Source organism: Pseudorasbora parva, chromosome 21 (genome assembly GCF_024679245.1).
Source record: "Pseudorasbora parva isolate DD20220531a chromosome 21, ASM2467924v1, whole genome shotgun sequence".
NCBI lineage: Eukaryota > Metazoa > Chordata > Actinopteri > Cypriniformes > Gobionidae > Pseudorasbora > Pseudorasbora parva.
Genome location: NC_090192.1, coordinates 14,698,338 through 14,725,025, shown reverse-complemented (window position 1 = coordinate 14,725,025; position 26,688 = coordinate 14,698,338). Strand labels below are relative to the sequence as shown.

At 37.5% G+C, this 26,688-nt stretch overlaps 1 protein-coding gene across 1 annotated transcript in view; it reads right to left on the bottom strand.

The window, feature by feature from the left end:
- Window positions 1–2,876: 2,876 nt before the first annotated feature.
- ppp1r16a (protein phosphatase 1, regulatory subunit 16A) overlaps window positions 2,877–26,688 on the bottom strand; it is a 42,386-nt gene continuing 18,574 nt past the window's right edge. Inside the window, exons 2-11 of the mRNA XM_067430304.1 lie at window positions 24,401–24,884; window positions 23,750–23,820; window positions 22,318–22,463; window positions 22,114–22,217; window positions 20,443–20,567; window positions 20,240–20,365; window positions 16,594–16,669; window positions 16,391–16,520; window positions 13,061–13,223; window positions 2,877–3,934 (exon numbers count right to left, since the gene is read on the bottom strand). Of these exons, the coding sequence (XP_067286405.1) occupies window positions 3,452–3,934; window positions 13,061–13,223; window positions 16,391–16,520; window positions 16,594–16,669; window positions 20,240–20,365; window positions 20,443–20,567; window positions 22,114–22,217; window positions 22,318–22,463; window positions 23,750–23,820; window positions 24,401–24,629 (1,653 nt within the window). The 5' untranslated portion in view covers window positions 24,630–24,884 and the 3' untranslated portion in view covers window positions 2,877–3,451. The remainder of the gene's footprint in view (window positions 3,935–13,060; window positions 13,224–16,390; window positions 16,521–16,593; window positions 16,670–20,239; window positions 20,366–20,442; window positions 20,568–22,113; window positions 22,218–22,317; window positions 22,464–23,749; window positions 23,821–24,400; window positions 24,885–26,688) is intronic.

Genomic DNA, 26,688 nt, shown 5'->3' with positions numbered 1-26,688 from the left:
TTATCTGCAGCAAGTACTAAGTCTAAAAGTGAAAGTATTTTATGTATTTAGATTATATATGGAGAGAATTCACACTGGCTTTTACACCAATTTGAAATGACTCGAGCTTTGTGACATGGGGCATTATCCTGCTGGAAGTAGCCATCAGAGGATGGGTACATGGTGGTCATAAAGGGATGGACATGGTCAAAAACAATGCTCAGGTAGGCCGTGTGGCTTTACAAATGCTTTGCTGCATACTTTGGTTGTAACGAGTGGTTATTTCAGTCAAAGTTGCTCTTCTATCAGCTTGAATCAGTCGGCCCATTCTCCTCTGACCTCTAACATCAACAAGGCCTTTTCGCCCACAGGACTGCCGCATACTGGATGTTTTTCCTTTTTCACACCATTCTTTTTGTGCGTGATTGCGTGATTGTGCGTGAAAATCCCAGTAACTGAGCAGATTGTGAAATACTCAGACCGGCCCGTCTGGCACCAACAACCATGCCCTGCTCAAAATTGCTAAAATCACCTTTCTTTCCCATTCTGACATTCAGTTTGGAGTTCAGGAGATTGTCTTGACCAGGACCACACCCCTAAATGCATTGAAGCAACTGCCATGTGATTGGTAGATTAGATAATTGCATTAATGGGAAATTGAACAGGTGTTCCTAATAATCATTTAGGTGAGTGTGTGTGTATATGGGCACAACTTCCATATATTTCTTCCATATATATATGGGCATAACTTCCCCAAAATTCAGTAATGCTTTCCTGACTAATTTTCATCTTGTTCAGACACCAATTCTTGAGCAACAATTCTCAAGAACTGACTTATTCAGAAAACTTTCAGTATGCAATGCATGTATAATTTATTTAAACTTTTCTGTCTCTGAAAATATTTACAGACACCAGTGTTAAATGTATCAGAGGAAATAGATGACATAGAAAAAGAACATATATAAAACAGATGTCAAAAAAACAAAACAAAAAAGCATGGAATTTTATGACATTTTACATTTAGGTCACAATGTGAAAAGTGCTGTCCATTGGTAAACACTGCATGTCAAGATGAAATGATTGCGTGTTACATGGTAGAGTTCAGATTACATAGTCCAGAGATATTCCAAGTTTAAATATATCAAAAAAGCCTAAATAAAATATCCCTGAAAAAGTGTCTCAGTTGAAATACATACATCTGCATTCAAATTGATCATTGCACCCAGAGAGGGTTGCTTAGCCCAGTTTGTGGTGCCACGTTAGAATATCAATGTTTTCTAGATTATAAAATTGTTTACAGGTAATTCCCCAATTATCACGATAAGCTTCTAGATATTTGACAAATGTGAAATGTTTGACATTCATGGAGTTCATGTAATCTCTTAATAATGTCCTTTAGCATCTGCTCTTCATTAAGTTTCTATATCCTAACATCTAAAACATATCACACATACGGTTCAAAGTTCATTAAATAAAAAATAAAAAATAAATGAAATCCAAGAAAATGTTTACAGTTCATAATTTGAAACAAAGAGATTTACAAGTAATGCATATGAATGTAAGAAAGAGTAAATCATGTTAAATTGTTGCAATTATTTTTTTGTAAAACTCATTGACTCTAAGCTGTATAATACAAAACTCTTCTGTAGTTTCATTTAGGACACTGACACATGTTCTTTACATTTTAAGACTGGAGCATCCTAGCAAAGAAGAAGAGCACTTGATGTCAGCAGAACAGGTAAACAAGGTGCAAAAAGGTACAAGACTTTGCTGGTGTGTTCCTGAAGAAAAGAATGGCTGTCATTTACACAAAATATTAGAAGTAAATCTGCTTGTAAATATATCAGTGCTATTGAGGCTTAAGACTGGATTATAAATAGTTCAAAGTGCAAAAGCTAAAGATATTTGCAAAATCATTTCTGCCAGTCATAACAAAATAAGTGTTTCTTTCACTCATTCTATTCAAATCTCACTGAACATTGAGCAGAAACTAATTAAACCTACACAGTCATGAAAAAAATAAAAACTAACTAAACAACTTAAACCAGTCACTTACAGCATAACTTAAAATATACAATAATTAGAATCCTGTGGTTTGTGTACTTTGTTAGAACCATTATAGTATTTCATTTCTTGTTTAAAATACTGATAAATAGAATATGCAGATTTTCCATACAAATTCTTCATTCAAAATCATAGAAATTATAAACAAATGTTTTTTTAAATAAATATATAAATGTTACATTTAAATGCTGGTGTGTTTAAGTATCAATGTCTGGAAAAGTAGATGTAGAATTTTAAATATAATTTTTTTTTAGAAATGGTTTGATTTAGGGTTAAAATATGGATGAAATGTGGGAATATATGGGTTTATGACAAATGGGAAAATATAGAATGAGAATGTTTTAGCTTTTCATGGTTGTGCTTGGTTATGTGTTAAATATAACACTGGAGATTCATAAAAAAAAGTCTAATGGTTATAATAAAATAAAAAAAATCTGCCAGTGTTTTTATGACCCCCTTGAGCAAAAAACATGAAATAGCCAAATCCAAGTTCTACACTATTCAGGGAAGCGGTTACCGGTAATCTTTAGATTTATTAAATTATAATTGTAATATGAGATGGAGCGGGTGACCATTCAGAAGAAAGCTGTGTCTCATGGAAAATTCAATGGCTAAAAGGTATTCAGAGCAAAAAGTCTTTTTATTTCCATTTGATGCATTAGTGTGTGTGTGTGGGGGGTGGGGAATGAGATGGTTAAGAAGATTTGAAGAAAACAAGCTATCTGAATGTACACTGACCTTAGTCCACCTTTTCATTCCTAAATAATTTACAATAATATAAAATTAGCTAAAGGATTTCAATCAGCAATGAACAACAATCTAGGCAGAAGCTGGGATGCGAGGGTTTTAAACTTGCAGTATGAAATGATGCAACCAGGTGTTGAAGTGTAAGCGTACTAGCTGTTAGATTGCAGCCTTTAAAATTGAAAGAACTGTTAATGAAATGCGATTTTACTTTGATCAGTGCAATTGAAATGTGCTGTTTTGTTACCAATAAACTTCTACATATACAGTACATATATTTATAATTATGAAGATTGCTGAATGTTTGGTCAAGTAAAGTGCTCAGTGTCATTTTTTTCTGTATTGAACAGAGCCAATACTTCGAAACTTTAATGACCATAACAACTAAGTAAAATAAAATGAGCATAAGAGTGTGAAATACTGGAGCTTCTCCTTCATATATGTGTTATTCAATCAGGAAAGCTGTGTAGTCTGTCATTATTCCTAGGTGCTATTAGTGTTGAAATATATTAGTGTTAAAAATATGAGTTCACTCAATCAAGCTTTCTCCCACAGTTGTATGCCTGGACATGAAACTCATTTTCACGTACCTGCCTGATATTTTTCATCTGTCTACAGAAGAACTGCACGATCATATGAAACCAAATGTGTTCATTTGCTGCTTCTACATGAGTCCACAGCACGGCTCTTTCGTATTAGTCGTATCCTCTTCTGGTGCTCTTAGCTTCAGTAGAGGTGGATCTCCACTAGCTTGGGTAAAGTACACTGCATTGGGGGACACATCCTGTTGTACCAATTCAGGCGTTTCCAGCGGCCCTTGGGGTTCTTCAGGGACGGGGTCATTTTGAGGGCCTGCAGACAGGGGTATAGGAGGTGCTGGATGTTTTTGTAGTTTAGCTGCAGCTCTCTGGCGTTTGAGATCTGCTAGTGTGTGGTGAGATCTCTCTCTGCTCATGTCCCCGCCAGTACCATCCGATGGTGGAGAGAGCTGATAGGAGGCGCTGCGATCTCTGCGACCCCCGCCCTGGAGTTCTCCAGGAAGTGAGGAAGAAAATGACGCTGTGCTGCCGTTCCCCAAAACCTGAGCTCCATTTTCCACCTCGACAACCTCTAATGGAGGAACAGGGGTGGCATTAATGCCGGACACCTAGAAAAGTAGAAGAAAATTCACAAAGGATGGTCAAATCAAATCTATATAGCTATATGTAAGACACAAACACATCACTGAGCTCAACAGAGGCTCTCAACAAACACAATCCTTACATTTTTCACACAATTATTAAATTCAATATAGCCATAAACAGTCAGAAAACGTGGAAAATATTATCAGAATTGACTAAAGAACAGGGCTGCATTTCCCGATAACGTTGTCTATTAGCGCGCTACAAAGACTCTAAAGCTAGGTGTCACAGGGTAAGCCTGTGACTAGGCATGGACTACACACACACATACACATGCACGTTACACGCACACACCGGCGTCCTGTATTATCAGTCTGTTAGCTGAAATACATTCATGTATGCATGGACCTGTGTAATATTTGATGTAACTGTATTGTAAACTGTTTGTACGATGTCCTGTATGTAGTGTTACCCGAGTAATGAGAACTAGTAATCGAGTGCATCTGATGATAGCATAATAAAACTGTTTTCTCATATAGAAATAAATCACCACCACAAATATTTAATATTTATAAATCACCACCACAGCAGAAGCTCCTCCAGGTCCTAGTGCCCGCCCCCAGACCGCTGTATATTTATACATGTAGTGGGGGCGCTGTTGTTACAGTTATACAATGAAAAGTAGAATACACAAATAAATTAAAGTTACTTCTTGTTCTGAATAAACAAATCAGTAATGATGTCATAAATCACAAGCAAGACACTTGTAAATTAAATACTTTTATATACCGTGTATTAATCTGTAATAAAATTTTAGGAAATGGATGATGAAAAATAATCCAAGGAGCTCTACAATAGGTGTGCACAAATGCTAAATCCCAAAATACAATATTTAGGTTACAGCTGCATCTGGGGTAAAACAATTTTTTTTTTATTTTATTTATTATTGGTTAAATTTATTATTATTTTCAGGGCTTTTAATATACTCTTATCATACAAAGAACATTATTAACATTTATTTATCTTCAACAAGAATCCTTTTAGTAAGGAGACCACAGAAATCTGAAACCAGAATGAAAAAAAAAAGTTTTTGCTCAAAATGGTGTTGTTTCCAAACAAAGGTAACAAAATAACATATATCGGTATCGGTATCGGCATTGGCCAAACGCAGCTGAAAAATATCGGCATATCGGCAAAAATCTAATATCGTGCATCCCTAATATTTTCCATAGTGTGTTGATTTACTCCACAACCAGTGATGATTGCCCAGCAGATGCATCACATTATTGTGTAAATAACAAATTTCTGTTATTGGATGGCCTACTCAATAAAAACGCAACACGCAAAACATAATCAGCTGCTACTATGACAGAGAAAAAAGAAAGAACGAGGAGAGCTGCCCACAGCTGGATTTCAGTAGCCTGACATCGTCATACTTAATTCTAGTCAGAATATGAGTCTGATACTGCTCCATTGGGCTGTAATTATAGGGCGTGTTTCAACTAAACCAGGAAAGACCTAAATTGGATAGACCTACAACCAATCAGAGCAATGGAGCGACGCATAACTTTAGTTGTTAAATGTCAACTGCAGTGTGTTGCCAAGTCTGTTGTTTTCCTGAGGGTTGTTTTCCATGTCCGCGGGTTGAAGCAACCTCAATTATGTGATATATAGACCCAGGAATGCAAATTTTAGCAGGCAACCTTGCCAAATTAACACACATTTTACCCACATTTTCAAACGCCTTTTTTTTTTTTCAAGAGAACCCGAGAAGCTATTGTTTTGGGCTTGTAGTTGGCAGGTTTTGTTGTAAAAACTTGGCAACCCTGTCTGCTTGGAATAAACAATATTTGCCGGCATTGTAAAAAAAAAAAAAAGAATTTAAGGATACACAGAGTACTTACCAACACGATCATCATTTCTGAGAGAAATACTGAAGGAGAATGCATATACAAACAAGCTCTCCGTTTAGGATTTGAACAAATTCAACCAAGCACCTTTGATGATGTGGATGATTACGTTACTGTTGATCATCTGTCCGTCATCATCTAAAGCCCGCCCTGACAATTTCATTGGTCTGAACAGTTTCTGTTCGGGCATAATTACTCCTCTATAGATCCAGTCCAGACTGAACTGCCCAAGCTCAAATATTGTGGGCGGGGCTGAGTTCGGCTGGCGTCAAGGCTAGGATTTCAGGGCTGAGAGGGTAGCTTCATCCAGTTTGTCTCAAAAAGTTGGAACAACACAACATCTAAAAGCTGCTGAATTTGCTGTAGTGGCAGGCATTTTTTTTTTTTTTTGAATAGCAGCTTCTGACATGGCAGGGGACTAAAGTTTTCACATATGAAATAAATGCACTAAATGGCTCCGCAGACGGCACTGTCTTTGATTTAGCACAACTATTCACTGTCTCGCTGCCATAGTTTGACCAAACTCTCCTCTACAATCATTGCCTTTAAATAGGCTCCTAAGTAGAGTTGGGTATCATTTGGGTTTTTACGATAAACGCCAAACCGATACTTTTAAAACGGTACCTAAACAGTGCCTGAACCGATACTTTTAATTAAAAAAAGATCCACAAAACAACAGTTACAGAAATAATAACAGCAAAGTAGTCTCTATTCTTGGTATCCTACAAACCAGCTTCAGTTCAGCATTATTTTGCAGAAATATGACCATATTCTCTGGCTAAATATTTTAGAACACATTGCCTTATTTTTTCCATGGTGACGCATCATGCTTCTCACATGAGACACAGCAGCCACAATAGCGCTGTTTCACAAAAGTTTTTAAGGTTTTATTATTATCGGTTTTATTTAGTTTTTTAAATTTTTATTCAACATATTCACAAACTTGTTACCCATGTCATGAACTATCTGATATTCAGATTTTCAAATGTGTGTAAGTAAATGTGTTTTGTCATAATGATCATGTTAGTTGATCTATAATCCCCGATGGGCACCACCATGTTAGTTTGAGCCTCAGAGAATCGGATCTGTTGGATTTACATCCCGTAAATTCCATAGGTATACATGAACCATAGGTACGGGTGCTATATTGTCACAGGGTTTCGGTACCCAACCCTACTCTTAAGCCGGACCCACTTTATATTAGGTGGACTTAACTACTATGTACTCCCATTTTAATTAATCATTTGACACAATGCACTTATTGTGTACTTACATGTTTTTACATAGTAATTACATTTTAAAAATACCTGCATGTAATTATGTCTGTAATTAATTTCTGTAGTAACATTTGTAATTACACAGTTGGCACTTCCCTTACACCTTACCCTACCCTTAAACTGACCCACACCACCACACCTGTTCCTAACTCTACCCGTATCCCACCTTAATATCAGCAAAGGTGCTTTGCAATACAATTATTTTTTGATGTAAGTACATATAAAGTGGGGCCCCTAAGCCTTTCCTGTCTGGTTTGCCAGCTGATGTACCTTTGGATAATATAATTTAAAAGCTAACAACCATTAGTGTAATGACAATTTTAATCCTTGCATAATTTAAAAAAAAAATTAAACTAGCCTAATTGAACACTGGGTGTATATTACAACTTAGACTGACATGTAAGGAAGCTTTTTGCACAATGGTGGCCACTAGTGGAATGAACTGTCAATAGTGATAAGGTATAACTAAGAGTGGTACAGAGCAGACCAACCTTAAAGGGGGGGTGAAACACTCAGTTTCAGTCAATCTCATGTCAATCTTGAGTACCTATAGAGTAGTATTGCATCCTTCATATCTCCGAAAAGTCTTTAGTTTTATCATATTTATAAAAGAAATATGGGCTGTACCGAGTCTTTCCGGAAAAAACCGAGCGCCTGGAGGCGTATCATGTGGGCGGAGCTAAAGAATGACAAGCGCGCAAAGCGGTGACGTCCTCAAGCGTGGAGAAACCCATCTATCTCAGCTAATACAGATAATGATTCACAATCAAATCTGAGGCTGAAATAAATTGAACAGGAGAAACGGCAACATCAGGATGTCCGTCTCTGTGGTATGTACTGTATTTAGGGGCCTTTGTGTGCAGTTTATGAGGACATGATTCGGTTTATGGACTATTGTATGTGACTAGACCTTAGAGGTAGCAAGCAAAACGGTTTTGCATGTCAGAGTCAGAATAGTGTAACGTTATACAGAACAACAATGGAGTAACCGTTAGCGCATTTGAATGACGAAGCACGCGATCGTATCGTTTACTGATGTTTACTCATGCGACGGTAGCCAATAGCAGAGACATTTGAAGTTGATTTACTCACCGGCATCTTCCAAAGCAGGACCGCTCTGTCAAAAACACACTTCTTTGGTATGATTTGGTGAAGTCCTGTGACAGCAGTGACCGTGGAAATCCACTTTGCGACGCGACTGAAGCGATGCCTTGAAGCTTCCCGTCATTTCTGCGTTCAAATCGGTTCAAAGCAGCGCTGCCTTCACGGAATGCTGTGCTGAAGCGTTGAAGTCGCTCGACGTCACCCATAGGAATAAAGTGGAGCGCGGCGCGACATAAGTGTTCACGGACGACTGGATCTGCACCTGAGAGACTGTTTACAGTGTGCATTTCCTCTCTCTCCCTCTAGTCACGCGCGCGCGCACCCTACCGGGAGAAGAGCCCGTACGGCCCATGCAAGGACCTTCCGCTCTATTTAACGTCAATTAGACCCATACTCGAAAAAAACTCGCCGAAACTTGTGAGAAACCGGAAGGAGTATTTTTAACACAGAAATACTCCATCAAACGTCCAACATTAGTTTTTGAAACTTTGTCTATGTTTAGGATGGGAATCCAAGTCTTTAAAGGTGTAAAAAGCTCAGTATGCATGAAACAGCATTTCACCCCCCCTTTAAGAAAGTAAGACTTACAGAAGGTATTCTTAACTAAGATCGTTTTGGGAAACACATATTAACGTTAAGGTACACCTTAAGGTATAACTTCAGAATGACATAATGTTAAAAAGGTTTCAGGAAATCCAGCCCAGATGCTTCTGATGCTGTGTATATCGTTATATTGGTGGTAAATAGAAACAAAAAATAACTATGTGAATTGTGTATTTAGTTATAGCACATCATAGCAATGGAAATTAATAAAAAGTAAAGGAAAAATGCTGAAATCACATGACATTGGCAATCCGAATCCTGAATCAATACGCTGATTCATAACCATTCAAATCTTTGTTTTGAAATCCATCACTATATAAGTGGTTATTTAGTTTTTTGTTTTTGCGCACAAAAACTATTCTTGTCCCTTCATAAAATGATTGTAGAGCCACTGTAGTGAGATGAGCTTTGTAATGACGTCTTTAGTCACTGTAGTGAGAGGAGCTTTGTAATGACGTCTTTAGTCACTGTAGTGAGAGGAGCTTTGTAATGACGTCTTTAGTCACTGTGGTGAGATGAGCTTTGTAATGACGTCTTTAGTCACTGTAGTGAGAGGAGCTTTGTAACGATGTCTTAAGTGCCTTTTATGGGTCTTGAGAGAGGACATGACATTGAAAGCCTTTCTGAGCCATCGGATTTTAACAAAAATATCTTTATTTGTGTTCCGAAGATGAATGGAGGTCTTACGTTTGATGAATGACATTAGGGTAAGTAATTAAATGACTTAGTATTTGGGTGAACTAAATCGTGACATTTCGTGCCATCACGACTTCCGGTGCTCTGCTCAGCGACACAATGCGCTTCATTATCCTATGTTTATGCCTTGTTTGTTCTGTTTAAATGTTCCCTGTCAGGTGTTTGGTTGAGGACCTGTAAACGTGGAATGATGAAGGCAAGGGAAAATGTACTCTTGATTTGTATTCTGGGGATGATTGGCCTCTGTGGACTATGTTTGGGGATGCAATTTCCAACTGCATGTGGAACCTCAATATGCGGCGTCAAAGTGCTGTCTGCACGCATGTACAGCTGGGAGACGTTGCTGGAGTTAAACTTAAAGACTACTCAAGGGAGGTTAACAGGCCAATTCAAAGATTTGCTAGAGAATATTCCACGCGAGCTGATGAGAATAAAACGAAAGAAAAGAGGAAGAAGAGGTGGAATTCGGAGTCGTCTGCGAAGGAGATTTAATCGGCCACTGCTGCCATCTATTGTCTTCAGTAATCTGCATTCTCTGAGTAACAAAGTGGATATGATAAGATCGCACACAAGGTACTGTAAAGAATATCGTGAAGCATCTTTGCTCTGTTTCACAGAAAGTTGGCTGCAGTCTACAATGCCTGACTCACTTTTTGAGGTTCCTGGATTGACATTAGTTCGCGCTGATAGAGACAAAGTCTCGGGTAAAAGCAAAGGAGGTGGCATCTGTGTGTATATCAATGATAAATGGTGCCGAACGTATTCAGTAAAATATAAAATATGTGATCCTAACGTTGATATTCTCGGCAAGACCTTTTTATCTACCAAGAGAATTTGGTTGTATTTTGCTATTCGCAGTATATGTTCCGCCCATCAGTAAACCATCTCAGGCAGCCAGCCTGATAGCGGATTATACTCATGAACTACAGCTACACTATTCAGATGCACCCGTGATTGTGCTGGGTGATTTAAACCAGTGCAAATTGGAGACTTTTTTGCCGGGATTTTAAAAGTATGTAAAGACTCAAACAAGAAACAATAATATTATTGATAAGTGCTTTGTGAATGTTAAGGATGCTTATGTGTCAAAGAGTATGCCACTAATTCTAAACTCTGACCACAATGTGGTACATATGATTCCTGTGTACAGGACCAAACTTAAAAAAAGCAAACCAGAAAAGAAAATGATTAGACTGTGGTCAAATGAAAGTATACAACAACTGAAATCTTGTTTCGACTGGACAAATTGGGACATTTTTGAGGATGGCTCACTCAATGAAAGAACAACAGTGTTAAACGACTATATTAACTTCTGTGTGGAGCTGGTCAAAGCCACTAAATAAATTAAGTGTATCCAAATAATAAGCCATATGTGACCACGGATATTAAAGAAAGGTTTGGGATATTATGAAAACAATGAATGTATTGGTCTCCTCAAACAAATCAATTGTAATCGTTGTGAACTTTGTTTTGGGAATGAATTGAACAGCTTTTTTACCAGATTTGAAGATAAATACGACAATTGTTGGAAAATAAGATATACAATTCCAGCATTATTGGACAGAATTGTTATTGAGGTTGAAGAAGTTACAAAAATGTTTTTGTCTATTAATACAAAAAAAGCAGTTGGAATAGATGGATGTAGTGCAGGTCTGCTAAAGAATTTTGCACATGAGTTGGCTCTGGTGTGGCAACCAGTATTTCAAACCTCAGTAGACACACTTACTGTGTCTGTGATATGGAAAACTGCATACATAAAACCATTACCTAAAATTTCTTGTCCAAGAGAATATAAAGATTATAGACCAATAGCCCTTACCTCAGTGACTGGGAAATGTCTAGAAAAACTATTACTCCAGCATTTAGTTCTGATGGTTAAAGATAAATTAGATCCTGGTAGATCCTGGGCAATTTGCCTATAAGAAAGGCTGTAGTACTGAAGATGCAGTTGCTGCTTTAGTGCATATCATCTCTAAACATTTAGATAAACCGAAAACAACTGTATTTCTAGATTTTTCATCTGCCTTCAGCACTATACAGGTTGACATACTGGTGTCAAAACTTGTAAAGTTGAGTGTAAATCCATACCTAATTCACTGGTATATCTCTTTTCTCCCTAACAGAGTTCAAAGAGTTAAAGTATATAAAACCATGTCATCTGCTATCACAACTAATGTCGGAGACTCGGAGTACCACAAGACTGTGTAAGTTCAGCCGTACTTTGTACCTTGTATACAGACGACTGTCGGACGGACATGTTTAATCAGTATTTGTTAAAGTATTCTGATGACCTGTGTTGAATAACTGTAACAGTCCTGATTTGCATCAACAGGGTGTGACTAAACTGATAGGGTGGTGCGAGAATAATGCTCTTGTCATTAATACGAGTAAAATGGAGGAGATTATATTTTGTCTAACATCTGACACTCAATTAATGCCCATTTTTATCCATAATGAAGAAATCTGTCAGGTTAAAGGATATAAGTATTTAGGAGTTATGATTGATTATATGTTATCCTGGAAAGATCATATTGATTATTTTGTAAAGTAAAAATTCCCCTGCAAATTACCAACCATATTTCGCTGCACACCGAGGTCCTGTGATAATAGTAGTCCTGTGCGAATCGACATCTCTGTGATTTGGCCAGGATTAGGCGGATCGTATATAATTTTTGCACGAAGAATAAAGTCAGAGTTATGAATTCCCGTGCAGCCGCGCCCGCACTGATTATACTTTCACTTTAGAATGAGTATAAATTTGGGAGTAAACTGATTGAATGGTGTTTAATATTAACATAAATACTGTTCTTAATGAAAAACAGAACAGAACAGTACAGTACAATGACAAGCTTGTTTAAATAGGTGCTTTTACATTAAGTTTTGAAACTGAATCTTCCGCTGTATATTGTCAGCTTCTCACTCGTTATGAATGAAATCTGATTCCTGCTGCCGGTCTGTTCGCTAACTGAACGAAATTATGTTTATTTATTACTATAAAATAATCAAAACGATATCGATGCCTGTTTATGATTTCATACAGCTATATCTATAACGAAATCTTGACATCATATCCGGGAGAAGTCAGTAAATTCAAGTAAAATCACAGGCTTGCTAATCCCGTGCGAATGCGCCACCCAAAACTCAGATGTGGGGGAGTCATTTCTAAATCACAGAGGTCCCTAGATAATATTAATCACGTGCGAATAGTGCTATAGATACTGTTTTGCAAGAAAAATGTCAGAATTGTCTGACAATAAAGTGTATATCATCATATCATCATATCATATCTAACCCTTTAATATCTTAGTATGGACGTTTACTTTGGTTTTAATGTTCTTCTTTTTTGTATGTAAAGAAACTATATAAAATAAAGTCACATATTTTTATTCTGTTTGGTGCCACTGACAGCGCACACAGCACAGCTTAAATACAAGATTTAAAAAAAGGAAAATGTCTTTTATTTTTATTTTTTATAAACCAATCTTCATCACTGGAAGCTTAGTGTGTTTCCAATCTGTCGTATTTCAGAAGGTTTTAAACACAGAATAAGACCATTACTCACCAGTACAGCATGCAGGTTCAGTTCTGCATCAGTCTGTCTGTCTTCATCATCATCCAGGGCATCTGTCTGTCTTCCTCTCTCTTTCCACACCATGGCTTCCTTCTGATGCTCTCTGCGGTACAGACTGCTGCGCTCGTTCACACTGCTGCGCCTCACTACTTTACTGTAAACACAATCCACATAAAAAAGAGCTCACACATTCTGATTCGGAGATTATAATTAACTGTTTATAAAGTATATCATTTTAAATCACAATTAGCATAATTACACTTATCTAATCATGAAAAATGGCAACAAAAGCATTCAAATGATACAGCAACTGAGCGCTGCAACAAAACTAAAAACCACAGTCAGCGCTACTGCACAGACATTACACACTCTAAACATGAAAAATATAAAGTGTAGAAAAATAAAAAAGGTCAGTCCTCTTACTGCTAGATATAGCATAAAAAAATTATATTACTGTTTGGTGTTACATTAGTGTGATGAACAGTAGCAGCCAAAAGTGATGGGATAAGGAATATTTATTTTTAAATTTGATTAAACCATCAAAAAACAATAAAGAACATTTTATACTTTTTAAATATTTAATATATGAAAGAAGAACACTAAACACTAAACCTATGAAAGGTTTAGGTATCTGTTTGACAAAATACAACTAAGGTTTTTATTTTATTATGTGAAAAAAAAATTGTGTCTGCAAATGTTTTAGTACTTAAGACCATTTTTTTAAGGTCTTAGTCTGTCTTGGTCTCAACTGCATTTTTTCTTGGTCTTGTCTTGGTCTCGGACTTAGAGGACTGCAAGGATAATCACTAAATTGCTGGTGCATTGCCTGATTTAACATTATTAATGTGATTTACCGCTTAAAACGCAATCAATAACTTATTTTAATGTGATTTCGGTAACACTTTATTTGAGGGTTCAGTTAATAACTATTAACTACTGGTAGTTGCTTATTAGCATGCATATTACTAGGATATTGGCTGTTTATTAGTACTTATAAAGCATGTGTTAATGCCTTATTCTTCATGACCTTATTCTACATCCCTTAATCCTATCCAATACCTAAACTTAAATGCTACAAAAGCTATCTTACTAACTATTAATAAGCAGTAAATTAGGAGTTTATTGAGGCAAAAGTTGTAGTTAATAGTGAATGTGTGTTCCCCACAATAAAGTGTTACCGTGATTTCTTTTGTTACTGTGCTGCCGGGTTCAAAATAATGCCGCATTGTTTAAAAAATGCTTCAAATTAATATAAATGCCCACTGAATTCTGAGATGAAACTAAGCGTGATTGCGAATGATACTGATTTATACAAATCAATATAAAAGTTATAGTTATAAATTATAATCTACAAATTTTAAACTGTCTTTGCTAATTCTGCAATGTTTAGTTATTAAATGAATCAGCTGCTTTAAAAAAATCGGTTGAATAAATGAATCTGTGCCTGTTAAATAATGTTAATGTTTTAATGTTAAATTAATCTCAACATTATTCATGCAGGTTTAATTGTACCAATTCAAATGCAACTTCTGTGCCATACATTTTATTATTAGTGATTTGACTGGGAACAGCGCTATAGTGTCTTACTATTCGAATTGTATTTATTTATTAAATATAAGACATTTCTCAAACAGCAGATATGGATCTTTTAGATGAATTTAAGGAGTGCTGGTCTGGTCTTGCCTTGGTCTCAACCCTACAAAGTCTTGGTCTGTTCTTTGTCTTGCCTTGGTCTTGGTTTAGTGGTCTTGACTATTGCATCTATCCAACAGCTTACTGAGTTTTTTCTTCTTCACTATTTGGACATTCCAAAAGTGGCACAAGAATAAATATCCTGAATTTCATTTAAATGAATTAAAATACAGTCATTTTATACTTTGAGTCTCTATTAACAAGGTGGTGTTAGATTCAACCTCTGAAGTTTCTTTACTACATTGTAGCAGAAAAAATATGCTTTTTGGACGAGAAACCGGTGTCTTAGTTCCTCTGTTTGCGATTCATTTTAAGCTGCTAAACTTTATTCCAAATGCATTCCATTAGTCTACAACAGCGCTAATGCAGTGATAACCCAGACAATTACAGTTGAGATGGCAGAGAGAATAGTGACTCAAGCCCAGTTTTCAGAGAATTATTCATTCCTGTGTGTATTTAGCTTAAAACTAAGCTAAGCAAACTCTCTGATATTCTCACAAATTCGCTATATCCTCTCACATTGTGTCAAATAAAGACTAAACCGCAGGTTGAAACAACTGGCACTGGACATTATGATAGCAAACTCTCAGCTGGATGGAGCAAATTAGTGTCTCGCTAGTAAAGTTTTAATGGATGGTAAGTCGTAAATTAGTAGCCTGACAAACCAGACCCACATCAAGATGTTTGGTCTGGAAACTCACCATAGACAGGGCTCAATACGAGGGGCGGGATAAACGGTTGTCTTTCAAACTCCCTCTGCACGCGATAGGACAGCGCTACACCAACCAGAGCAACGAAGGTGAAGCAGAGCTCGCTAACTGATTAAACATTCGCCGTATCCGGTCGGCTAAACTACGAACACATCTTCCCTTTTTAAGAATGACTTCAGTGCCGCTCTTTGTTCTTTTCTCAGAGAAAAGCTTAACTCCAAGTTTTCCAGAGTCGCGGTCAGAGCAGATTCGAAAGACCGCCGCCGTTCGCCAGTTTCTGTGTTTACTAGAAGCACGCAAACGCAACTCGGCCGTCGTCATTATGGCCCCGCCCGCCAATTCTATACATGATGTGATTGGGCCGTCCAGATTTTGAGGAACACAGCTCAGAATGGTATTGAGAGTTCCTAGACGACACTTGCGGGCAAATTAAATTTGCTGCCGCTAGGGTGCGTCTAGATTTCTAGGCTAGTAAATTAGTGCAATATTTGATTAGTGATAACAAAAAAAAGTTTTTTTATGAGTGTTTTATAATGGATGCTGGCCAAAGAAGCATATTTTTAAGGGTCAGTGGTGTCATTTACATACTGGCATAAGACGCTTCAAGCCAAAGAGACAGAGAGCCAGAGAGGAACTCCACTTATTTTTATAACAAAAAAACATCTAATCAAAGTTTGTGCGGTTGCTCTGTATACACATGGTGTTTTTGTACATATTTTAACAAATCTTTTTTACAATTAAAAATTATATTCTGAAAAGTTCTGGAATGTTGTTTTATGCATGCCCTGGTGCCAAGGAGAATTGATATGCTGTATTTTATAGAAACACTTAAATCTTAAATCTAATCTCAATTCTTAAAGTGCAGCTTTGCCGGGCTGTGACGTAAACAAAATGCTTTTGTTGCACTGTTAGTACTCACCCTCTGCTGCCCGTGCTGGACACTCGTCTCTGCAATGTGTTCTTGTGTTTTTCCTGACCCTTCATGATGGCATCATGCTTGTGTTTCAACTCCATCATTTTGGCCCGGACCTCCTCATCAGTGCAAACATCTGCAATATAGCACAAGTATTATGAAGCCTCCTGTCAAGTCACTCCCGGTCAAACATGTTGGATGTGTCGTACCCAGAGGCGTCTCGTCCAGCTCAGACTTTGCGCTTAAATTCCCACCATGAGCCACCAGCAACTCCACCATCTGCATCTATAAGAGCATAAAGACACAATCACTGAAGAATCAATATAAATTTTGCCATTAAAGCTGATATAATCATTCCAACGTCATGCTTTATGATTTTAAGGTCCATTGCATGTTTGCAATTACTACATTTTCTTTTTATTACTTAAAACAAGAAGGTGGGGAAAAAGGCCATAAGCTTTTCCCTCATTACTTGGTTATTTGTTATTTCTATATAATTGCAAGTGGAATTAAAACAGGGGCACTCAATCCTATTCCTGGGGATTAATCCAATCTAAAAAGTTTGTGTTTATATAATATATGTATGTGTGTACTGTGTATAATATTATGTATACATATATACAGTATTACATGCAAATATTTCTTAAATGTATACATGAAGGAGTGTGTATTTATGTATACACATAATTATACACAGTACACGCACATATATTACATACTTTTTATTTTGGATGCGATTAATCGTAATTAGAACAAAAGCAAATTAACATCTTCAGAAACACTTCATAAATTACAGATGGCTGTGTTGGAGCAGGGAGAGGTTTTTTTTACCTGCCTTACGAAAAGCATAGTCTGTTCTGATTGGCCAGCCAGTCCCAGTCTGTTGTGATTCGTCAACCGCATATAACAGTGTGTTTTTGACGGAGTGGTCCCAGCGATAAAGGTTCGGTCCTGCTTTGGAAGGAGCCGGTGAGTAAAACTGCTTCAAATGTCTATGCTGTTGGTTATCGTCACGTGAGTAAACATCAGTAAACGACACGATCGCGTGCTTCGTCATTCAAATGCGCTAACGGACTCCATTGTCGTTCTATATATAACGTTACACTAGTCTGACGTGCAAAACCGTTTTGCTTGCTACTGCTAAGGTTAAGGCGCATACAATAGTCCATAAACCGAATCATGTCCAAATATACAGCGAGTAAAGACACACAAATGTTGACAGGCCACTAAATACAGTACATACCACAGAACGGACGTCCTGATGTTGCGGTTTCTCCTGTTCAATTTATTTCAGCCTCCGGATCTGATTCTGGATCATATCTATTAGCTGAGATAGATAGCAAGGGTTTCTCCACGCTTGAGGACGTCATCGCTTTGCGCGCTCATCATTCTTTAGCTCCGCCAACACGATACGCCTCCAGGCGCTCGTTTTTTTCCAGAAAGACTCGGTACAGCCTTTATTTCTTTTATAAATATAATAAAACTAAAGACTTTTCGGAGATATGAAGGATGCAATACTACTCTATAGGTACTCAAGATTGACATGAGATTCACTGAAACTGAGTGTTTCACCCCCCCTTTAAACTTTCATATATTTTAGATTCATTGCACACCAACTGAAATATTTCAGATCTTTTATTGTTTTAATAATGATGATTTTGGCATACAGCTCATGAAAACCCAAAATTCTCAAAAAATTAGCATATCATGAAAAGGTTCTCTAAACGAGCTATTAACCTAATCATCTGAATCAACTAATGAACTCTAAACACCTGCAAAAGATTCCTGAGGCTTTTAAAAACTCCCACCCTGGTTCATTACTCAAAACCGCAATCATGGGTAAGACTGCCGACCTGACTGCTGTGTGCTGTCCAGAAGGCCATCAATGACACCCTCAAGCGAGAGGGTAAGACACAAAGAAATTTCTGAACGAATAGGCTGTTCCCAGAGTGCTGTATCAAGGCACCTCAGTGGGAAGTCTGTGGGAAGGAAAAAGTGTGGCAAAAAACGCTGCACAACGAGAAGAGGTGACCGGACCCTGAGGAAGATTGTGGAGAAGAACCGATTCCAAATCCTTGGGGGACCTGCGGACCTTTCCAAAGTAGGACCGTGAACCTTTATTGTTGGGACCGCTCCGTCAAAAACACACTTCTTTGGTAACATTGTTGATTTCGTGAAGTCCTTACAGCAATGACCGTGGAGATCCACTTTTGCGACACGACTGAAGCGTGATGTTGTGGCGCTTCCCGTCATTTGTGCGTTCAAATCGGTTCAAATGCAGCGCTGCCTTCCCGGAATGCTATGCGGGCGCGTTAAAGTCGCTTGACGTCACCCATAGGAAAAAAGTGGAGCGCGACACGACAGAAGTGTTGCACGGACAAGTGGATCCACACCTTGAGAGCAGTGTTTATGGCCGTGCATTTGCTCTCTTGCTCTGGTCGCTCGCGCGCACCCTTCCGGGAGAAGAGCCCGTACGGCCCATACAAGGACCTTCCGCCCTGTTGACGTCAAGCGGACCCATACTCGAAAAAAAACTCTCCGAAACTTGTGAGAAACCGGAAGGAGTATTTTTGACACAGAAATACTCCATCAAGCGTCCAACTTAGTTTTTGAAACTTTGTCTATGTTTAGGATGGGAATCCAAGTCTTTAACAGTGTAAAAAGCTCAGTATGCATGAAACAGCATTTCACCCCCCATCCCCCCCCCCCCCCCCCGCGCGCCCTTTAATCTGTCTTATTCACTGAATCACTGATTCAAATGATTTGTTCAAAAAGCTGATTCATTCAGTAAAGAAAATACAGCGTGTCTTGCTCAGAGACGTGATTACAGTGCCATGACTTTGTTTTGAACTATTCTCGTTGGTGAAATAGAGTAAAAATGGGCAATATGGTGTCTAAAATGTAAGTCACTTATTAAATTCTTGTTTAGTAAACTTGTATAAAATCAATATCACATTTGTTATCATGCTGATATCTGGATTCTTCCTGCAATATTTATTAAAAATACATGCAGTGAAAGCGTGCACCCACACTTGTGTAATCTTCAAGACTACATTATGTAGTGTACGGGCACACACACACTGGGTGTGTAAGGGGTATACTCGATAATGTCAGATTGCACATCGTTAAAACGAAAATTACGATATTATCGCAGACGATATATATTGCACACTCCTACTGATGGTATATTTTTAAGTTGGCATGACATGGAAGTCGCAACCAACTTGATATACACTCACCTAAATGATTATTAGCAACATCATACTAATACTATGTTTGACCACCTTTCGCCTTCAGAACTGCCTTAATTCTACGTGACATTGATTCAACAAGGTGCTGAAAGCATTCTTAGAAATGTTGGCCCATATTGATAGGATAGCTTCTTGCAGTTGATGGAGATTTGTGGGATGCACATCCAGGGCACGAAGCTCCCGTTCCACCACATCCCAAATATTCTCTATTGGGTTGAGATCTGGTGACTGTGGGGGCCATTTTAGTACAGTGAACTCATTGTCATGTTCAAGAAACCAATTTGAAATGATTCGTGTTTTGTGACATGGTGCATTATGCATTTTTCAGTTTGGAGTTCAGGAGATTGTCTTGACCAGACCAGACCCCTAAATGCATTGAAGCAACTGAAGCAAATAATCTAAGTTGATTAGATAATTGCATTGATGAGAAATTAAAAAGGTGTTCCTAATAATCCTTAGGTGAGTGTATATATTTTGATTAAAAGGTATTTTCAAATTTTAATTTTACAATAAGAACAGTAACAATATTAAGTGTAAAATAAATTGGGTACATTTAGATTTTATGCAGATTGCAGACTATAAACCCTGATGTGTCAGTATTCACCTGTCCCCAGCAGGCGGCAGCATGGAGCGGCGTCCACCCGTCAGCATCCCTGTCGTCAGGAGACATCCTGTGCTCCAGCAAAAGCTCCCCCACTGACATGTATCCATTAGCAGCAGCTATATGCAGCTACACAGGGAACTGGACCTTTAGTTTTTATAATATTATAAATGATCATCCTGTATGTATATAGTGCGGTCTCTTACCAGAGTGGCCCCCTGCTCGTCCTTCACATTCAGATCAGCTCCGCTCGCTACCATCTCCCGAAGATCAGACAGCATCCCCTTTTCCTTTGCTCCGCGACATTCATCAATTCTCTCCTGAGTAATCCCTTATTACAAACATATTGATAATAGTCTTATGTGAACTGTTAAAACACTGTTTAAATGTGTTGACTGCAAAAAGTAAATCTACAAAAAGTAGGTGACGAACATTTCTGTTTCTCTGGATTAACTCACTCTGCATTAAACCCACTTTAGGTTTCTGACCAATCACACAATAGTTATTGGACATCCACAAGAAAATAATTGTGAGAAAACAAGCTGCGAGAACTCCCAAATCAGAGCTGCAAGAACAAACTGACGTCATTTTGTTCTCGCAGCCCTGGGAACGAGAGGTTTTTTTTCTCCTAGTCCTAGTACATGCAAAAAAGAGTGGCCTTATGACTTTTGCAAAATACTGTAAAATACACTATATTGGCAAAATAATTGCAACACCCCTCCAAATCATTGAATTCAGGTTTCCAATCACATAGGTGTAAAATAAATAAATAAATCAAGCACCTAGACATGCAGGCTGCTTCTACAAACATTTGTGAAAAAATGGGTCACTCTCAGGAGGTCAGTGAATTTCAGCGTGGTACTGTGATAGGTTGAAACCTGTGCAATAAGTCCATTCATGAAATTCCCTCACTACTAAATATTCCAAGGACAACTGTTAGTTGCTGAGGCACACAGTGCGCAGAAGTCGCAAACTTTCTGCAGTCAATAGCTACAGACCTCCAAACTTCGTGTGGCCTTCAGATTAGCTGAAGAACAATGCATAGATTCATGGAATGGGTTTCCATGGCCGACCAGGTACATCGAAAGCTTACATCACCAAGTGCAATGAAAAGTGTTGGATGGAGTGGTGTAAAGCACTCTGACACTGGAAAGAACTCTGCCACGCTTCCAGTGAAAATAACTCTCAATGCTTCAGCATACCAAGACATTTTGGACAATTTCATGCTTCCAACTTCGTGGGATGGCCCCTTACTGTTCCGACATAACTGTGCACCAGTGCACAAAGCAAGGTCCATAAAGACATGGATGAGCGAGTTTGATGTGGAGGAAATTGACTGGCCTGCACAGAGACCTGACCTCAACCCAATAAAACACCTTTGGCATGAATTAGTGAGGAGACGAGAGCTTACAGGGGGTGGGCTAACTCCATATTAAACCTTACAGATTAAGAATGCAATGTCATTAAATTTCATGTGCATGTAAAGGCAGGCGTCCCAAAACTTTTGGCAATATAGTGTATAGTAAACCAAAAAAAATGTACTAGCGAATAGCAGTGCTATTGCCAAAAAAAAGTTTATTCAAAAAAACCAAATGCAAGAAAAAAAAAACGTTGTTTCTCTCATATTTCACAAAATAGCAGCATAAAAAATGAGTACCCCTGCTTCAGAGAAACAGCCTACTGTAAAAGCCAATGTAACCCAAACATATCAATTCCATTACTGTCCAAGTAAAAATGTACCATACATAACTATGTTTCATAAAAATGTTTATCAAGAGCATTTGAAATAATGTATATTTTAAAATTACTGTTCATCAACACAGCAAATAAGAGGTTTGATTAAGCTCAATATTGGGTATATTATAAGAAACCCTCACCCTGTTCTGCCATGATCATCTCTATAAGCTCTAGCGTAGCCTCGTCCTCACACAGATCATACGGCATGTTTCCATCTGCATTCACTGCCAACAGATCTGCACCCCTAAACACATGAACAAGACAGTCTGTATCAGTTTTAAAGAATAAAAGTTGATGACAGAAATAATATCTGCATAACAAATTAATTATAAACAGAGACTTACGCTTCTATCAGCATCTGGACGAGGTCAGTGTGTCCGCAAGTGGCTGCAGCATGTAGAGGGGTCCACAGCTCACTGTCACACGCATTCACATTTGCACCTGCGTCCAGAAGACAGCGAGCAACATCCAAAAAATCATCTATGCAGCTCTGCAGAGAAACAAAACAATTATCTGAATTACTGGCTGTGGAAAATATGATTCAGTGGCAAAATGTATAAAAATGAACGCCTTGTAGTGTGTTAATCGCTTGCTGTTTATCAGGAATAGACTTAGGCCAGCACAAACTTTTCACATTAAAATTCTTTAAATATCATAAATCCATCTACCGTTTTTTTCATTCTCTCATTATTTTTGCAATCTACTCCTTATTTGTTAATTATACTCTTAATTTTAGCGTTACTATAATTTAACATTAGTGTCTTTACCTCTTGTCTTTGTTTATCTCTTTCTTTGAAGAGGACATGACATTTGTGCAGTTCCTCCATATTCCTCCACACATACACTCAATGGTTGAACTAATTGTTTAAGTTTGTAATTTTTTTTATTTTATTTAATTTACTTTTGTTCTTTTTTATAGTTAAAATAAATGCAAAAAATTCAAAGGTGCAGAATCAAGCTACGCAGAAAATAACCCCATAGCATCACCTAGAATCCAAACAGCAGTATTACTGAATAGTCAATTTGATTGTGGATACCATAAATTGTTAGACTGGATTTTGCCCTGCAGCTCAGGCTGGGCACCCTATTGGCAGGTTTAAAACAATGATGGATAGAGAAGAATGGGTTGATGCCCATTGATAACGCCTCTTGTGTTGAATATTGAAGAGAAAATGAAATCAGTTAACAGCTGCAGCTATTGTTATTTGTTCTACAGCCTGTCAAATTAACCGAAAATATTACATTTGGTTTATCAGAAGGTAAACTCTTTAGTCATGAATCATGACTCACACCAAAGGTGTAATTTGGGGCACATGTCCCCACCACTTTTTGCCTGGGTCGATACGGTCACCACCACTTTTTGAAACATCTCGCAGCACGGATGTATCGATTACCAGGAAACCATGTCCTAATTTTCCCGCCAGAAAATTAGCGCATAAGTATTGGAAGTGGATCTACATATTTATACACTGAGGTAAAGATATAAGGATGGAAAATTGTCATACTAAACAAGTTCTATGTCAATAAATTAAACAATAAATTAAACAAAATATAAGTTGATTTTTGGGCAGTGTTGTGTTATTTTTTGTGCATTTGTCATTGTGGATTTGTCACAATTTCTGTTGTATTAGCTTTGTAGCCTTGTATTAGCTCTCTCCTGACTAAATTTAAGCTTGTGCTTCTAAATGTACAATATGCATAGTCACAGCAATACCTTAAATGGTCACATACACACACTTATGTATATGTGTGTTGTTTGTGTCGATGAGTGTGTACCTGATGTAACGCAGTGAGCCCGTCCTCGTTGTACAGGTCTGGACTGACTCCATTATTCAGCAACTCTCGTACTGCCAACAGACACATTGCTTTAAATCACCAACCCTACAAACTAAACCTTTTGAACAAATGTTGATATAAAAGGGAAAGTTCATCCAAAAATGAAATTTCTGTCATAATGTAAGTGATTTACAGAATTTCTTTTAACTCAAAATAATATCTTTTAAAAAAATGTCTTGTTTTTAGTCCATACAACAAAAGTCAAGCTAGTCCAATGCTGTTTGGACCCATTTACAAATGTGTAAATATGGTTTATAAACCAAATTGTACATGTACACATTAGAAAACCATGAAAACAGATTATTGGAATTGTTTGAAAAATGTGTGAAATTATTTTGACATTTTTAAATGTCATTTCATAAATGTGATTTTATTTTTCTAATGGTTTGTTGTTTTGAATTTGTTTTAAAGTAGACAGTGAGGGAGTGGAAAATAAAACAATAGGAAACAATCTTTTGGATCCTTTAAAAGTAAATAATAACTGCTTTCAATATCACATTAAAGAGAAGATCAAGCAAAAGACAGTATTTTTACATAAAAAACCCTGCAGTGTGTGTAAATAAATGTGCAGTATTGATACTCTACTCTTACCCTCCTCTAGGTCATTCCTGGCTGAAGCCTCCAGTAACGTCACGTTAGTGTGGAAGGTCACCCTTCTGCTTTTCTTCACCCCATCTCCCTTAAGGGCACTGTCCTTCTCCATCTGAGCCCAGCCTTTCAGCTGCTGCGCCCGTCTCTTCTGTGCCTGCTTCAGGCGCTCGGTGGCTGACAGACGGCCAACAGTCGACATTTCTGCTAGCAGCTCTGCATGCTCTGCCATATCTTCCAAGTCAAGACTCTCAGTGTCTTCACAGTCTCTTCTGACACCCCAAAGACTGTGGCTTCTGCTTGGACCTTCTGCTGTCTCCTATCATAGACATTCGACTCCCTCACACCTGCAGTTCTGATGTCAAAGTGCCTGATGAGGGCTGTATACAAACTCGAGATCCAATGGGATAATGTAGAGATGCAGATGACAGCCAAAGACGAACCATATTCTTGATAACTTTTCCAATGTGGACCAAGAGGACAAGTTCTGCAAAGAAAGAGTGAAAAAGTTTTTAAAGTTGCATTTTAAGTGAATTTGCACACCAAAAACACAGAATGAAAGATGGATAGATTTTCTCTTTGAACTGTGCTATAGATATTTCGCAAGTTCTCCCTCTTGGAAATCAGGGAGGGGTCTGAAATTGTCATCATAGGTGCATGTTTACTGTGAGAGACATAATCTAAAAAAATCCAGAAATCACAATATATGATTTTTTAAACTATTTATTTGTTTGATACAGCTGCAAATAAGTATTTGAACACCTGTCTATCAGCTAATATGGTCTGACCCTCAAAGACCTGTTAGTCTGCCTTTAAAATGTCCATTACGGCATTACACGGTCCTTTTTAAAAATTACTCACCCTCATGTCATTCCAAACCTGCACTTTTGGGTGTACTAACCCTTTAAGGGGTGGGCATTTCCCCACACTCTATATTGCTGACAAAATTGGGAGATTATTTATAATAAACACGATGAAACAATAAAAACATATAAATTACTATAATGCTGCACAATTAAAACAAAATATGATAACGCATAAGAAAGACTATTCAGCCTTCTGATGTTGTTGATTCTTTGCAGATGTCTACCGGGAGTTAAGTTTGGACCGTCTATAGCTGCAAAGGGTTGGCCAAAGCCCAACTCCATATTAAACTCTATTTTAATTAAGAATGGGATGTCATTAAAGTTCATGTGTATGTAAAGACAGATGTCTCAAAACTTTTGGCAATATAGTGTATTAAAATCAACTGAATAAATAAGCAGTGCAGGACCAATAAATACAAACTCAACAGCCTATTATAAACAGAACTCCTAAAACGAAAGGGTATTTCAATCTTAAAAATACAATTAAGGAAAAGTACACATGGCCGGAAGAAAGCTTGATGTGAAAAAAAGCTTGATGTGTACTGGAAACTACATTATTTAAGAGTATTCTATTAGTTATACTGATATGAGATCTGTTGTTGTAAAAATACGTTTCATTTATAAATGTTCCCCTCCAAATTCTAATAAAATTCATATTAGTAGGCTATTTTCCCCTCAAAACGGAAAAGCAAGCCTAATTGTTATATGACAGTTTGACATGACAAAGAAGAAAACAAAAGTTTTGTTCAGGCTAAGTAGAAACACTCCCTCACCTTGCTCATCTTCTGAGTGGATATTTCTCTGAGCCTGCCACGAGTGACACAGAGAAAACAAATGCATGCAAAGTCTGAGCTCTGCGGTAAAATGAAATTATTATTTTCGCTTCAGATATAGAAGATTATATACATTATTTTATAAACATGACAGTAATTTGAATGTAGCTTTTGTAAAAATATATAGCAAAACGTAATTATGCAAAAAATATCTAACATAAATAACTAGTATTTTCAATGTCCACTAGTAGCAATATCGTTTAGTTTACTCACACTCACATACATCCCTAGAGTCCACCACATTCACAACAGGTATGCCCACACATACATTTACATTTATGCATGCACATACATACTCATTCTGAGTCTATTGAATCCAGATTATTCAAAATGAGGGAGCACAAATTTATAGTTAGTAATTAGAGATTAGCCTAAAATCAATCATTAAAGCAACCAGACATCCATTATAGCCAGTTGTGTTGTCAATAAAAAGGAGGTGGATATACCGCTTTCAAACAGTTGCGTTTGCAAATTAAAAATTTTAACTGTTCAAGTTCAAATCTTGAATATCCTATTATGCCACATAAATCTAGGAAAGCCCATAATGCCAAAATAAAGTGCCCCATTATGCTTTTTCAGATATACATTTTAT